The sequence below is a fragment of the Rhineura floridana genome, chromosome 19 (genome assembly GCF_030035675.1).
Source record: "Rhineura floridana isolate rRhiFlo1 chromosome 19, rRhiFlo1.hap2, whole genome shotgun sequence".
NCBI classification, from domain to species: Eukaryota; Metazoa; Chordata; class Lepidosauria; order Squamata; family Rhineuridae; genus Rhineura; species Rhineura floridana.
Genome location: NC_084498.1, coordinates 25,365,670 through 25,382,218, shown reverse-complemented (window position 1 = coordinate 25,382,218; position 16,549 = coordinate 25,365,670). Strand labels below are relative to the sequence as shown.

Sequence of the window (16,549 nt, the reverse complement as noted above, 5' to 3'; positions counted from 1 at the left end):
CTGTGGCCCTTCCACCCTTCCCACCCTCGTGAGCCCCAACAACAAACTTGTTTCGCCTCTCCACCTTCCAACCACGTCCCCTTGCTAAGCTGCTTACTTAAACTCCAGGCATTTAGTGATCTCCTTCTGCAGATGCATGACTTCATACAGCAGATTCTGGAGCTGCAGGTGATAGGCATCCACTTTCTGCTTTGCCTGTTAACCAAACACACAATGAAATCATTAAGGAGCCGGGCCGTGATAAATCTAGTTGATGTGGCTAAGCTGCTTGGCAGACGATGAGACCTCATGCAAAGGGGTAGGTTGGTGAGACCAAACTGAAATCACAGATTTACATCGTGTGTGTGTGTGTGTAATCTCCTGAGGGCCATATTCCCATCTAGGCAACCTTCTGGGGGCCACATGCCAGTGGTGGGCAGGGCCAGAGTATCAAATGCAAATTTTAGTTTTGCACAGTAGGCTAGTTTCTTTCACACACTCCTCTTTATCCTCCACCCAGGCATGCAAGAGGCATGTTCAGAGTTCAAAGGCACATCCCAGCCAGGCAACACTCCTCCAGGAGGGTGCGAAGCAGAGTTGGCGATAATGGATATGACGTGGGAGTGTATGTGGCCTGACAAGAGTCCCAAGGGCCAGATAAAGAGGCCTGGAGGGCCGCATTTGATGTTCCCCAACCCTGATTTGCACATCTGAATAATTCAAAATGACACATTTTGTTCTCCACATGGGGAAGCGTTTTAAGAAAACACAGAAAGCCACATGGTCAAAAAACAGTGTGCTGTAGTGGTTAAGGTGTTGGACTACGACCTGGGAGACCAGGCTTCGAATCCCCACACAGCCATGAAGCTCACTGGGTGACCTTGGGCCAGTCACTGCCTCTCAGCCTCATGAAAACCCTATTCACAGGGTCGCCGTAAGTCGGAATCAACTTGAAGGCAGCATTTACATTTATTTACATTATATATCAATACCCTCACAGTCTCAATTTTTTAAAAAAAGTCAGCTCCATCAGTCCAAAAGAAGATATATTCTCCTATGTATCTCCCCTGGATTTGAAAGGGTGGGATTTTAAAAATCCACATTTTCACTCCCTGGCATGGTACAGGCTTGAAGATCTAGCCTAAAATTGCTATGTATAATTATATGTATAATGGCAGGTGGTTTCAATATGCGGCACAAGCTTCTGTCCAGCTGCATCCAGCCTTCTCACCGCTGAAACCCGTTCCAGGTGCTCCGGACTCAACCACCGTACCTCGTGGGTTTGATCCCTTCCCTTCTTCAACCGAATATGAGCTAAACGGTTGAGCTTCTTCAGGGTCATGAAGTGGACGCAGCTCTGGATGCGCCGCTCCTCTATCTCAGCAGTCTGAACAGCAGAGAGGAAAAACAGGAAGCTAATTGGGATGATTATTCATTTTCTTGCATTTGTCTCCTGCCTTCTTGCCATCATCAAACCCAAGGGTGCATGCATGAGGTTCCCTGGTCTTTACCCAACCAGGCACTGACCTGACTCAGGCCTGCTTGGTTTCAGCAAGGTGGCCCCCATGTGTGCCTGGGACCATTTTCTGGCTGTGCATCTAACTCTTCCCCAGGCAGCTCTTTCCCTCTTTCAAGTATCTATCAATCTGAGCTTTTCTAGCATTGCTCTCTCACGGACACACGCATACACATATATCCTGGTCACACTAGGATGTCTTATGCCGGGGTGGGAGCCCAAGGGCCGCATTCCCTTCTAGGCTATCTTCTGGGGGCCACATGCCAGGAGTGGGCAGGGCCAGAGGCAAAAGCAAGCGGAGCAACCCACGTACATTTTGCCTAGCTTTGATTCACGCTCAAACACACACACTCCTCTATCCTCCACCCAGGCCGGCAAGAGGCATGATCAGAGTTCGAAGACACATTCCAGCCAGGGAGAGTCCAAGGGCCAGACAGAGAGGCCTGGAGGGCCGCATCTGGTTCCCTTGCCCCTGCCTTACACTGTCTTTGTTGCCTTTGGTCTTCAGCTCTTGGATCTCTGCCATCAGCCTCTGGAGCTCCTGGCAGGTCTGCTTGTAAAGTTCATAATCTTTGTTGGGGTCCCGCAGATCCACTTCGGCCTCTTCGCTGTAGTATTTGGCATCCTGCAAGTGGGAAAAGAGAAGGAAGTTTAACTCTTGCAAGGTCTCCCCTCATCTCCTCTTTAGAAGCAAAGGTGTGTCAGACAGAAAGGGTCCTCTACAGCTTCTCACTCCATTCGCTCTGGGAGCAGAATATCAAGCTAGCCGAAGGTGATCCGGCTGCAGCCTCCCTCAGTGTCCTTCCCGTTGATCTAGTTTCAGAATTAAAGGAGAAAATGAGTTTGAATTAGGATAGAGCCTGCCAGCATTGGATAAAAAGGTCCAGCCTAAGGATGAAGGTGTCAGGTGCTTCCCAATCACCTGTCAGAGAATCTGTTTTTGAAAGACAGGAGAGGCAGCTCTGCATTAGGGCTCCCACAGCATGCCAGCGACTGAAAGGCTCCTTCAAATGATTCTGGGAAGTTGCATTTAGAGATGTGAAAGCCTGGGGGTGGGGGGGTGGGAAAGAATGGAAAAATTCAGGGGGGAAAGTTTTCCCCCAGGCCTTCACATCTCTAGCTGCATTGATTTTGGCAGAAGCATTCATGTTAAATCTTATCCAGAAACCTACAACATGCGTGTCCAATGTACTAAGTTAAGATGGGATTGGGTGAAGATATTATTCTCCAAGGTGCCTGGAAACATCCATCCATTTTGGTCAAAGCTTGACGGAGCAACGGGCAGCTTCATACTCATATAGCTGGTGGGCTGTAACACTTCATGGCTCACAAACTGGGTGGGCTTGCTCTGAGATGTTCCTTTTTTATTCCTAACACCACTTACGCTGAATGACCACACTCTGATTAAGTTCACTAGGAACTAATTAGACCTGGTTACTCGTCAAAACCATGCTATTAAAATAGAGTAGCCAAAACTTTACAGATGCATCCAAACCACTCCACTTTATAAAACAGTACCCAAAAGGTCCACCAGCGCCCCTGTATCATGAAACTACCTGATCAGTATCTGGCCTGCCCCGCTTGCCTTCCTGTGGGCCTCCATCCGTGCGGATGACCTTGGGCTTCCGTTTCTTACTGGAATCTGACGACATTTTCCTAAAATGTGAGAATTTGCCAATTCATGAAGAGAAGGATTTAAGTAAAGTTACTTTCAGAAGAATCACTCACCAAAGCAATGTGTGCAAATAAGAAAATTCCTTTCTTATTTAAAATTTCCCAGAGCCATCCAGTCACTCCCAGGCATACACATGCTAAAATAGAGACCTACAGGAGTGATTTGCAGGAGAGGGCCTCCTGTAGGTACCACTTCATCACAAGGTCTGTTCTGTTGGGATGCAGGAATTGGGTTTTAATGTGGTGACACCTACCCTTTGGAACTCCCTCCCATTATATAACAGGTAGGTGCCATCTCTATTGTCTTTTCAGCACCTATAGAAGATCTTTCCCTTTCATCAAGCCTTTTGTGTGATTTTTTATCCCAATCTGTATCTGTATTTATTTCTTTATTTCTTACATTTATATCTCACCTTTCCTCCAAGGAGCTCAACATGGTTCTCCTGTCCCCATTTTATCCTCACAACAACCCTGTGAGGTAGGTTAGGCTGAGAGACAGTGACTGGCCCAAGGTCACCCAGTGAGCTTCATGACTGAGTGGGGACTTGAACCCTGGTTTCCCATATCCTAGTCCAACAAGCTAACCATTACACCACACTGGCTCTGTAGTGGATTTGAAATTGTTTTAATTGTTCTAATATATGAAATCGTTTAGATATCTTTTTGTTGATGTTTTTGCTGTATTGTTATTATTTATTAAATTTGTATACTACCCTTCTTCCCAGAAGGAGCCCAGGGTGGCAAACAAGGGACAAAATACTTACTGTGAAATTGCTTGGACACGCTTCGTAGGAAGTGATTCATAAATGAAATAAATACGTAAATGTGTGGGTCATACGCAAGTTTCAATTCCCTACATGTAAACCAGTCCTCTTACCTGTCATATTTTACTACCATTTGCTACTCTTTAAATCCCTTTCCCTCCCCATCAGAGGTGACAGAGGAGGGGCTTCCAAAGCCCCCCCTACTTAGAGTAGACCCACTGAAGTTAAGGGCTGACTTAGGCTCATTCATTTCACTGGGTTTACTCCGAGCAGGACTCGGCTGGATACAACCCAGAAAGAGCAACGGCACTATTGCTCCCAGATTGCGGCTGGGAAGCAATCTGCACATGCTCAGGAAAACCCTCGCCTGGAGGCACCAAGTGCCCAGTAGGCTGTGCGCTAGCCAAGAGGGCGGACGTGACCCGGGGCTAAAAGCCGCCCAAGTTCAGCTCAACCCTCCTCAAAGGTTGTTCCCGTCCCTTCTTACCGTCGCCGGTGAAGCCTCTTCTTGCTCGGCCAGCCCCTCCGTTCCCTACCACAGCCGGAAATAGCGAACCGGAAACGCGGAGATGCCAGCGGGAGGCTCAGATAGAGCGTCTGCGCCGCTCCTCTTGTGACCCCTAGTGGCGCCCTGCGGGTGCTGCAGCAGGATTGTGGAACTTGTGGCTCTTGTGGTGCCACTGCCAACTCCCAATCAGCCGCTGCAGGCAGTCTGGCTCTGGGCAAACGGATCAGGGTCCGGCCGGGATGGTGGGAGCGGCGAGCCCAGCAACATCTCGGAGAGGCCACAGGTGCCCGCACCACAATCCTGGCCACCATCGTGTCTACTCAGAAGTAAGGCTGCTTGCAGCCCCATCCCTTTTAAGCACATTCCCCATCTCCTCCCAAAGAATCCTGGGAACCGTGGTTTGCTAAGGGTGCTGGGAACTGTAGATCTGTGAAGGTCCCAGGATTCTTTGTGAGGAGACAGGGAATGTGCTTTGAATGTACGGTGTGTACGCAGCGTCAGTCCCACTGAGTTCTGTGGGGCTTACTCCTCCCAGGCATATGTGTAAATAGTGGTGGCTGGTGGCTTCATGTCGGTGAGGCAGTGGAATCCACTCCAGGTTTTTGTCTGAACTTTCAGGGAGCTGTCCAAGGTGCTGAACCAATAGTATGGACTAAAGCCCGGAGCAGATTCCACTGCCCCACTGGGGTGGAGCCGCTGGCTGTAACTGTGTGTAGATTCCAAGAGTGCCTCACCTGTGGCTGGGCAGATGGCCCTCCATCCCTGACCATTTGCTGGGAGCTGAAGTCCCACAACATCTGGAGGTCCTTAGCAAGTTTTGAATCTTTTCAGACTGCAAGGTGAAGGGCAGGTGGAGCATGTTTGTGTGTCTCTCTCAACATTGGGGTGAAGGGCAAAGGTCCTCCATTCCTGCTACAGGGCAATCAGGTCTCCAGTTCAGGGGTTCCCAAACTGTGGTCAGTCAGCTTCATTCAGGTGGTCCATGGTGTGTTTGTGCATTTGTGCATCTAGACTTTTAACAGTATATTTATTGCTTCTTCCTTGTATTGTATCGTGTTGCAGTTTGAATTCTACGGAACTGGAACTGCTACCACAGGCAGGGAATTCATGAAGTGGGCCACCATGACCCTCTGTTGGAAGAATCAGGAGCAACAAAAGAAAGTCCTCCTTCACACAGCACGTAGTCAAATGATGGAATTCCCTCCCACAAGAGGCACCGATGGATGAATTGAAAAGAGGCTTAGACAAATTCATGAAGGAAAAGGCTACTAGCCATGATGGCTAGGCTCTGACTCCACAGTCAGAGGCAGCATGGTTCTGCAGTTGCTGGAAACCGCAGGAGGGAGAATGTTCTTGAGCTCAGGTCCTTTTTGTTTATGAGTGTCGCATTAGGGCACCTGGTTGGCCACTGTGAGAACAGGATGATGCACTGCATGGGGCACTGGCCTGATCTAACAGGTTCTTCTTACGTTCTTGGCAGTTTTCAAGTGCTCCATGGGGAGAAAAGTTTGGGAATCGCTGCTCTTGTTTTTTTTTAAGGGATATTTGGGAAAGGGGTGTGCTGTTACGTTTGTACCGAACCCAGATAAATTATGCACTGTCTTGTTTCCGTCTATTTTCTTCTCTCCATATCGAAAATATGTTTAAAGGATTCTTACATCACTTTAAGAGCCAAGGCTGTAGTTTGTTAAGGCCACTGACCTTACACAGCAGGAACAGCGGAGAAATTAGATACAGTTCATATTTAAAGGCTAACTTAGCTTATTCACACTTTTTGAAAGTTTAATTATATTTTAATGCAGATTTTTGTATGTTCTTAATTATGTGTACTTTCCATCTGGAAGCCGCCTTGAGTTCCAGTTTGGAAAAAGGTGGGGTATAAATAAAGATGATGATAATAATAATAATAATAATAATAATAATTTTGAAACAATACACAAACCAAAAGACAGCCTTCCTTCAGAAAATCTCACTTGTCCAAATGTTGCAACACAGTTAGTTCTCCAGCTGAGCAATAAGTACAAAAATGCATATATACTAAAGTGTGTGTAAAAATGTAGTATATTTGTGAAAACAGCACCCAAAAGTGTGTTCTATGAGTGAAAATTGCTTTGCAAAAATGTGTCTGTCAGACAAAGCTGCATACAGTGGTGTGTCTGTTAGGAGACATTCACACAAAAGTGTTGACAAATGTCCATCATACCTTTTAAAGTGGAAACTGACGTGGAGAGATGGAGAACTGAAAAATATTTGACAGGCGCCATCTCTTATCTTTTTGGCGCCTACTGAAGACCTTTCAACAAGCCTTTTGAGTAAAGACCTTAGTCCACATCTGTGCTGGGATTGCATTTTAAGATGTTTTTAAAGAGGTGTTGTTTGAACATGTTTTGAAAGTTATTTTGTTGCAATATATTTTAAAGTCCATTTTTATGATGTTTTAGAGTGTTTTAGTGTTTTTGTTGGCCGCCCTGGGCCCCTGCTGGGAGGAAGGGTGGGATATAAATTCAATAAATAAATAAATAAATAAAAATAAACTTAAGAACACACAAAAAAGAGTGAGAAAGAGAGAAACAGAGAAACTAAAATGAATGAATTCGCCCATCCCTACCTCACAGAGCTACACTTCCCAGCACCCTTAGCAAACTACAGTTCCCAGGATTCTCCATGGCTGTTCAAGTGGTCTAAGAGTGCTGTAAATGTATGGGTTGGATGTTACCTGGGTCAGCCATTTTGTCTCCTAACCCTCCCAGCCCCCCAAACAAAGTCGGAGATGCTTCGACATCAGAGCCACCACACAGATAAGGACCATGCACTGAACTTTCATTTTGCTTAGCATCTTCCTGTGATACACCAAGAGACGTCTAGGCCCCCGTAGGGTGGGAACCAGGGCCCAGATTTTCATTATCCTGCTTGTCTTCTTTTTTGACTCTTGGCTGTGCCGGCAGAAGCGTGTTTAGGACAGAGGCAGGGCTGGATGGGCTGGTGCTGTGGAGAGATTCAGCTGGGCTGTTGGCAGTAGTCCTGGAAGCAGAAAAACAGTTCCTGTGAGGAATCTGTGGCATCTTTTGAGAGCACATCTGCACTACCAACTAAGGCCCTATCTGCACTATACATTTAAAGCAGTATTATACCACTTTAAACTGTCATCACGGGAAGAGGGATTGTTAAACTGCTCTGAGAATTGTAGCTCTGTGGGTGGAAGATGGGTCTCCTAACAACTCTCAGCACCCTTCACAAACTACAGTTCCCAGGATTCTTTGGGGGGGGGAAGCCATGAGTGTTCAAAGTGGTATCACAGTGCTTTAAATGTATAGTGCAGATGGGGCCTTAGAAACATTGGCTCCTTCTTCCAAGGGAATTCTGGGGGTTGTAGTCCTGAAAAGGGGACTCAGGTTCTCCAACAGAGAGGACTCTCAGACTACAGTTCCCAGGATTCTTTGGGCAGGGGAAGCTACGACCAGAGATGGAAAGACCTATCAATGTTGGTTCTCTCAGTTTCTCATTTTTCCAATCTTAAATTCCATTCTTCACATTTCTGCAGCAATTAGAGATTTTTTTAATATATATATCCTCATGAAAATTCTCCAGTATTTTTAGTGTGAATTTCTCTTACTAAACACATTTTGGGGGGGCGTTGTGACTACTGTACACATTTTGGCAAGCCATTTCTCATCAACTAATGGATTTTAATATGTTACGTTCACTCATATGCATGCTTTCCCCTAATATATGCATTCCTTAAGCATTATCTGGTTGGAGAACAGCATCATAAAATTAAAATACGTGCAAATTTCGAACGATGGCTGTGTTTCGGCTCTCGTACCGTTTCAGAAAGCACGAATTTGATACGCTCGGCTTGAAATGCAAACTGAATCAAAATTCGTACCCATCCCTAGCCGTGACTCAATAGAACACCAATGCAGAGTTCTGTGTGTGTTCACCAGGCCCCTTCTCACAAGGGCCCAAAAGGTCTTACCTGGGAGCTAGGGCCTGGCTCAAAACCATGGAAGCTTCTAGAAGAGACGTCACGGGGAAGCCATGGCCGTCATATTGATATGGAATGCCTCCTTGCATGGGACCACGTGCGGAGTGGGAACAAGGGTCGCATCGGGCAACCTTGAAAGAAAACTCTACCTTGGGAAAGTGGAGGGTTTCAGCCTGCTGACAGAGTTGCTACCCAGGGATGAGGGATGGCAGCCACTGGGGTTCAGCGTTAAAGGATGCAGGTTGACCGTGCAGCTAAAACACAAATGTGTAATATATATTTGTTAAATTTGATCCCGTCTTCGCCATCATGTGGTGCTCACGGCAGCCCATTGTTACACAGGGCTTGTCTGCACCAGATGCTTAAAGGAGCATCCTACCACTTTGAACAGCTATCATGGCCCAAAGAATCCTGGGAACTGTAGTTTGTGAAGGTTGCTGAGAGCTTTTGGGAGACTTTTCCCCCTTCGCAGAACTACAACTCCCAGAGTTCCCTGGGAAGAGGGATTGATTGTTAAACCATTCTGGGAATTGGAGCTCTCTGAGGGGGAGAGGGAGCCTCTTAACAACTCCCAGCACCCTTCACAAACGACACTTCCCAGGATTCTTTGGGGGAAGCCATGACTGTTAAAAGTGGTATAAGAGTACTTTATCTATATAGTGCATTTGCCTCCCGACACACACACACTAAGGCAGGTAAAATACATCAATAAAAAAGTGTTGAACCAATTACACCATATTTACAACAGCCCTAACAAGTCCGTTTATGGGCCCAAGGTGTGTCTGAATAAAAACTGATTTTATTGCCCAAAGGTTGGATATTGTAAGGATATTGTATATGTAAGGCTGGATATTGTCTTGCGTCTTATTATGCACTCTATACTGTGGAAAGGTGTTTGTCTGTCTGCTATGCATTTGGATACCTGTTAAAAGATATCGTAACCAAATTTTGCATTGGTGGTTTCTGAGATCAAGGAGCAGCTTTTTGTGTACGTTTGGGTACAATTGGATGCCATTTTGAATCAAGATGGCAGACAGAGCCTTTCCAAAGGGCCCTGATTTTAACCCGATTTCAAAACTGCACTGATTTTTTTGGCTTTCGCCCTACTAGTCTCAGTGGGCAATGCCAGGTGCGAGGCTGCTAGTACATAATAACTAAGTCCTATTTTTCAATGAAGAAATTATTGAATTGTGTACCTACGCTTACCCAGATTATATTAGAAAATGTTGCCATATTTACTATCTCCCATATTTCCATTGCCCACTCATATTTTGTTTTATTTAAAATATTTCCTACCCGTTCTTCGCTGCGATGCAATTCCAAAGCGGCTTACAATTGAAATACAAATACAGCAACATTCAGTACAATAATAAATCTAAACTCAACAAGATACTATGGCCACTTGAGCCTCCGGCAACCATGATGGCTCTCTAGGTGAATCCCCAGGCTACACACCTCTTCCTTCAGAAGGAGGGCAATCCCATCCAGAACAGGGAAGCGACCCGATTCCCAGACCTGCAAATTACCCACCCACTCTTGTCTTATCGTGATTTGGCTTCAGTTTAGTAGTCCTCATCCGTTGGTCCTTAGTGAAGGCTGAATGAATGAATGCATGAATTTATTTCGGTCATAGACCAGCAAATTAGTGGAGGCTGTTTCATTAGGGCAAATGGGGACACTGCCCCACCATCCTCAGTCTGCTCTCAGCCAGCCCCACTTGCCTGCCTTCTTATTTACAACAACCAGTCCAGGGGTTGGAAGGGTCTGTCAGCTTCCTCAATCTCAGTGTTGCCCTGGTAGAACTCAGGAGGGAGGAAGATGAGGACAAAACTAGAATTAGGTGGCTTCACCTATCATTGGCTCTGGCTCCACCTACTGCTGGGCTCTGCCTACTGTTGGGCGCCCTGCCTTCTGCCCTACTAGTCCCAATGGGTGTTAACTACCACTGCATCCAAACACTGGTCCAATTATATGCACTTGTCCATTTCTGTTTCCTGCATGCGTGCCATCAAAGTTTCCGCCAAGAAATGAAATAAAGCCAGGGGCAGAGAGCTCCCTTCGTCCACTGTCTTCTAGGTTTCACTTCTCCGCCCATACATTGTGGCCTTTTTGGCCAGTGTGAGCCCTCCCTGCCCACTCTTGCCTTGCAGCTGTCTCCCACCTCTTTTGGTTGACCGGTGACATGCCCCCCCAGGGCTGCTTCAAGTCCATGTTCAAAGAACCCGTCGATCTCTCTGTCTGTTGGGGGTGAAGAGTAAAGGCTTGTTATGCACGGTCAACAATTGCCCTTCCAGATCTAAAAGGACCCCTGCGGCTTCTGGGCTGCTCCACTGCACCATCTTGGGGTATTTCTCGAAAAGGATAGGGGGCAATGGCATCCCCTCCTTGCTCCTTTTGGTAGTCCCAGTTTGGGTTTGCTTTTGCAGTTGAAGCAGGATGATGGGTTGGCTCCCATTAAGCAGGGAGCGCTTCCAGAAGTCCTGCTTATTTAACATTTAACATTCATCCCGAGAGATTCAATGACGTTGTGTCAAAGCAAATGTGATCCTCTACTTTCTGGTGCATTTCCCTGTCACTTTCCTTATCACAAAACGTCCGCTGTTTTGGGGACGCAGGTCTCTTGCGCAACAGCCCCACATCTGCTTTATTTGCACAACCTGAATTTGCCGGTAAGTTATTGAATCCCACCTGACAACAGTGACAGCCTGGAAGCACCCCGGGGGATTGCTAGTCTAGGGCAGAGCTATTCTTTACTTATTTACGTTTGGTATTCTCTATTTTAGATGTACTTAGGGATGAAAAGGTCTGTCAATTTCAGTTCTCTTAGTTCATAATTTTTCAAATCTTAAATTCAGTTTTCCACATTTCTGGAGCAATTTGCAATTTTTTAAAAAATTTGCATTTTAGTGCAAATTTCTCCTAATAAACACATTTTTATAGGCAGTTTTGACTAATACACACATTTTTGCAATCCATCTCTCATCACATATATAATGGATCTTTGCATGTTATGTTCACTCACACATTCATGTGCATTTCCCTTAACTTACACATTTTTGTAAATATTGTTTGGTTGGCAAACTGCATCGCAAAATTCTCATAGTGTGGATTTCGAAGGATGGCTGCATTTCAGTTATCATATTGTTTGGGAAAGTGCGAATTTGATAGAGACGGCTTTAATTGTCATTACTCTCATAATTTATTTCATTTATGCATCACTTCCCACAAAATAATAAAAACATATATAAAACAGTTACATATATAAAAACAGTTAAATATAACTGCATATTTAAAAACAATTTTTAGAAAACACACACACACATTATATAAATATATATAATACAGAGAGAGAGAGAGAGAGAGAGTTTAAAACAATGGCAGCACATACATAAAATCAATTCATATCCAGTACAGAAATCAACTGGTACCAATTGGTAATAATAATATTTATGTTACATAGTGCCATCAATGTGCAAGCATAAGAACATCAGAGCAACCAGGTCAGAGGCCCATCTAGTCCAGTTTCTCACAGTGGCTAACCAGATGCCCCAAAGGGAAGACCACAAGCAGAACCTGAGCTCAATAGCACTCTCCTCCAGTAACTGGTATTCAGAGATAGACTGCCCTTGAGCATGGAGGGTCTGCTATCACAATAGACCTCCACAAGAAGAGCTCTGCTGGATCAGGCCAGAGGCCTATCTAGTCCAGCATCCTCTTCTCACAGTGGCCAACCGAATAATACGTCTGGGACGCCTGCAAGCAGGACCTGAGCGCAAGAGCAACTCTCCCCACCAGCGGTTTCCAGCAACTTGGATTCGGAAGCATGTTGCCTCTGACAGCGGAGGGAGAACATAGCCATCAGGGTTAGTCGCCAGTGATACCAAATATGGAGACAGGTCTCTGCTCCAAGAAGCTTACAGTCTAAAATTCAACAGAGGGAGCAGACAGAAATGGAGGCAGTGGGGGTAAAGCTCAATTGACAAGCACCTGGCGCTGGCTGTCCAGCCAGGGAAAGGTCAAAGGAGTGTGGCAGAAGCGATTAGCACAACAAACCTGCTTTGGGTACGGGCCAAAGATTTTGGGCATGGATGGAATGGTTGCTGGCTCGGGAAGTCTGGTGTGGCTGGGGCCGAATTTCCCCACTGGGATGCTCTTCCTTCCCCTTCTCTCCCAAGGCCCCTGCGAAGCCCTCTTGGCAGCTGAAAAGGAGGAAAGACAGTTTCAGGGGGACTGTTTCACACCCATCGCACAGCAGCAGCCTTCGCTCTGCAAACAGGATCAGGCTGTCGGTGGCTACTAGCCAGGACAGTTATGCAGGGTGTCTCCGAATACCGGAGTTGCTGGAAACCGCCGGAGAGGAGAGACACTCTTGCGCTGAGGCCCTGCTTGCGGGCATCCCACAATGGGCATCCGGTTGGCCACTGTGCTCAAGCAGCCAGGCTTTCTTTAGGTTCTTAGGGTGTGTTTGACCTCCATGGCCAGAGGTAGCGTGCTTCTGTCTGTACTAGTTACTGGGGACCGCAAGTGGGGAGAGTGTTCTTGCGCTCAGGTCCTGTGTGGGGGCTTCCCTTCAGGGCATCTGGTTGGGCACCGTGAGGACCGGACACTGGACTAGAGTGGCTTTGGCCCTCATCCAGCAGGACTGTTGGATTCACAATCAGGCATCACCGTCAATCCTGGTTCCTTACTCCACTCCATTCCGCCTCCCAACTGGTTTCAGATTCCTCCTGGCCCTTCAACAGCTGGTCAGCATTTAATGGCCACTGTGTCTGCATACTACTCGCTTCAGTTTCGGGGAGCGTCCCCCCACCCCACCCCCATGAACACTTAGGGTATTGTTAGAGAAAGTTTTTGGGACTTCTGCAAACCCCGGGGTTCTCCTGACTGTGGCGACACCCCATCTTGCCCGGAAGTGGCACGCCTTTGGCTACATGCAGTAAATAAATAAATGGAAAAAAATGGAAAGAGAGGCGCTCAGAGAACTAACTCACCCTAGTGTCCACTAACCTGGACAGATAGGCGACCAACAAATAAAATTTATTATTATTATTATTATTATTATTATTATTATTACAGTTCCCATCACCCCTTCCCATTGGCCATCCCAGTTGATGCTGATGGGGTTTGCAGCCCATCAAATATCTGGAGTACCACAAGCATCCCACTCCTGGGACATATGTGGATGTTTGTTTATTTGAATAGCCTCCATCAGCTGTGGAGGGTCTTCCGTACGCAAAAGAGGTGGCCCAGAAAGGAATGCGGCCCTCAGGCTGGAGTCCCCCACCCCTGCAAAAGAGGCAGTGATGGCAGCTGTTTGGAAGAGAGGAGGCATGGGGAAGACTGTGGCTGAATACGTGCTATGCCTTTAAAGCCCTCCTCTGGGTGCCTGCTCTGAGGGAAGCTGGGAGGATGGCAACAAGGGAGAGGGCCTTCTCAGTGGTGGCCAACAAATTATGGAATGATGTTGCTGACGAGGTGTGCCTGGCACCAACACTGTTATCTTTTTGGCGCCAGGTCAAGACTTTCCTCTTCTCCCAGGCATTTTAGCATGTGTTTTTGAATTGTTTTTTTTAAAATGTGTTTTTAAATTTGTATATTTGGTTTTAATGTTTTTAATTGTTGTAAACCGCCCAGAGAGCTTTGGCTATGAGGCAGTATACAAATGTAATAAATAATAATAATAAGAGTGCTGGGAATTGTAGTTCTGTGAGGGGTAAACGGCAGTTCCCAGGATTCTTTGGGGGAAGCCATGCGCATAACCCGTACGGTGTGATTGTGTAGGCAGCCCTACATGGCTAGAACACAGTGGTGGCTGGTGCCCATTGCAGCTGGTGGGGCGGAAGGCAGGGAGCCCCACAGTAGATGGAGTCAGAGCCAATGATAGGCGGAGACAACTAACTCTAGCTTTGTCTCCATTCACCTCCCTCCCGAGCTCAACAGGGGCAATGCTGAGACTAAAGAGGAAGCAGAGGGGCAGTGCCACCAGCAGTGGGCTGGTTGTTAGTGGGAAAGCAGGCAGGTGGGCCTGGAGGAATCAAGAGTGAGGTTGGTGGGGCAGTGTCCCATTTGCCTTAACTGACCAGCTCTGCTAGAGGAAGGCAGGGCATACCAAAAGCGTAGCTGCTGGCCTTCTGCATCTCTCGCTTCAGCTGCTCCACTTCTTCTTGGATGTCCTCCATCTCCATTGGGTTGCTGCTGCTAAACAGTGAAGAGAACTTGGCCTGGAAGACAATGAAGGGGAGGGCAGTTGAGCTTGCCTATGAGAAGCTGGGCACCGTGCCATGCGGCTGGATAAGATAGCAGGGAGCCGGGTGGTAAATGCTCTACCACGAAACGCACAGCCAGGACAAAAACACACACTATTCCCTGCAAGTAGAAAGTTGCCAGCCAAGCCCTCTCTCTGATGTGCTAGATTTCTACTTGCAGGGAGGAGAGCATCCCACATGCCTCAATTTGTCTTTGTGGGGAATAAATGCAGCACCTTAAGAACTGCATACTGCATATGTACCAGGGAGCCATTACTCACTAACTGAGAACAAAGACAGTAAAAGAAGAGAGGAGAGGAGGAGCAAAGCCTGCCAAAACAACAAACACTTTCAGAGGAGGAATCAGCAGAGGGAGGGAAGAATAAATTGCCATTCTGTCTGCCCCCCCCTTCAGTTCAGGTTGATTGTAACATGTTTTGATGCTTTATTTCCAACAATTAGTCGCCTGGTGGGGCTGCAGTGATGAATGGGGGAGAGGCGTTCTGCGAGAGGCTCCAATTGGTGCAGAATCCTGCTGCTGCTGAACTGTCGATGGGGACGATATGCTGGGATCATGTGAGCCCTTAATTTTCCCCAGATGCACCAGCATTGGGTGCCTCCAGACTGTCAGTATTTTGTAACTGAAGTGGATTACAGGGCTCTGTCACCCTGGTACAACAAATCCACTTTACAGAAGGCATGTACTTTTTCCGGTTAGGAAAGTGATGGGGAAATGCACAGAAAAGTGTGGGATGAGCAGATGATTAATGGGAAGACATGTATCCACCCCACAGTCAAGCAAGAAAAAGAGGCTCTAAATACAAAAGAGGAACGACAGAGGCAAGCCTCCCAATACACGCTGAAAAATGTAAGGAACTCAATTCTGGGGCTTGCCTCTTTTTCCCTTTCCTTTTTGCTCTGAGCCCCAATCACTCTCCTGATAAGCCCCAAGTCTTACCTTCAGGTAGGAGGCCAAGCCAGCGTCCTTATTTTCCAGTTGTTTCCTCTTCCGTACAATCGACTCGCAGATCCCTGGGTTCTGCTCCATTTTGGTGTAAAGATCCTGCAGGGATTTCTGGGTGTATGTCAAGGACTGCTTCTCAAAGTCTTCTGGGGAAATCCGCTTGCAGAAAGAGACGTAGAGCGGGGATTCGTTGTCAAATTCACCCAAGATCTCCATCTTATACCTGGCCAGAAGAAGGAGGCAAAATGTCAAAGCTTTTTCCAAAGGGTGGTATTATTATTGTCGTTGCTGTTGTTGTTAATATCATCTTCTACGTGAGGTCGATTTATGTAAAAACAACTAAAAATATCTTCGAAACAGACCAAAAACCAACTATATAGGTTTAAAAGCAATCTATATAGGTGGCGCAGAGTGGTAAGCGGCGGTAACGCAGCCGAAGCTCTGCTCACGCCAGAGTTCGATTCCAATGGAAGGAGGAAGTCGAATCTCCGGTAAAAGAGGTCAAGGTCCACTCAGTCTTCCATCCATCCATCCATCCGTGGTCGGTAAAATGAGTACCCGGCATATGCTGGGGGGTAAAGAAAGGCTGGGGAAGGAACTGGCAATCCCACCCCATATATACGGTCTGCCTTGTAAACGTCACAAGACGTCACCCTAAGAGTCGGAAACGACTTGCACTACAAGTGCAGGGACACCTTTACCTTTTTATATAGGTTTAAGCCTCTAAGCAGCGATGGCTGGTGCCCATTGGGTCTGGAGGTGGGGCGGAAGGCTGGGAGCCCAACAGTAGGTGGAGCCAGAGCCAATGAGAGGCTGAGCCAACTAACTCCGGTCTTGTTAGTCCTCCCTGCTGAGTTCTCCAAGGACAACACTGAGTCTGAAGAAGAAGGTGACAGGCAGGGCCACCCTGTCTG

At 46.9% G+C, this 16,549-nt stretch overlaps 2 protein-coding genes across 3 annotated transcripts in view; both read right to left on the bottom strand.

Annotated features, from left to right (window-relative positions):
- THOC5 (THO complex subunit 5) overlaps positions 1–4,532 on the bottom strand; it is a 28,685-nt gene extending 24,153 nt beyond the window's left edge. The window contains exons 1-5 of one of the 2 annotated variants that reach the window (XM_061602802.1): positions 4,421–4,532; positions 3,052–3,151; positions 1,977–2,120; positions 1,211–1,366; positions 98–195 (exon numbers count right to left, since the gene is read on the bottom strand). In XM_061602802.1, coding sequence (XP_061458786.1) covers positions 98–195; positions 1,211–1,366; positions 1,977–2,120; positions 3,052–3,147 — 494 coding nt within the window. In that variant the 5' untranslated portion in view covers positions 3,148–3,151; positions 4,421–4,532. The remainder of the gene's footprint in view (positions 1–97; positions 196–1,210; positions 1,367–1,976; positions 2,121–3,051; positions 3,152–4,420) is intronic. The other variant, XM_061602803.1, reaches the window with a different exon arrangement.
- A 2,712-nt stretch (positions 4,533–7,244) lies between these two features.
- Positions 7,245–16,549, bottom strand: LOC133373324 (uncharacterized). The gene is made up of 7 exons (XM_061602895.1): positions 16,337–16,549; positions 15,630–15,858; positions 14,536–14,647; positions 12,480–12,625; positions 10,588–10,664; positions 8,576–8,680; positions 7,245–7,462 (listed from the first exon to the last, which is right to left on the bottom strand). The coding sequence occupies exons 2-7, from the start codon at positions 15,849–15,851 to the stop codon at positions 7,303–7,305; spliced, it is 822 nt and encodes a 273-aa protein (XP_061458879.1). The 5' UTR covers positions 15,852–15,858; positions 16,337–16,549; the 3' UTR covers positions 7,245–7,302.

Excerpts from the sequence above, each read along its gene's own strand:
- LOC133373324 (XM_061602895.1), bottom strand. The coding sequence starts at position 15,851 with ATGGAGATCTTGGGTGAATTTGACAACGAATCCCCGCTCTACGTCTCT. Across the intron at positions 10,665-12,479 it reads TTGGCCCGTACCCAAAGCAG|ACAGAGAGATCGACGGGTTC; the intron begins GTTTGTTGTGCT and ends CACCCCCAACAG. Across the intron at positions 7,463-8,575 it reads AAACCCTCCACTTTCCCAAG|GACTACTGCCAACAGCCCAG; the intron begins GTAGAGTTTTCT and ends TTCTGCTTCCAG.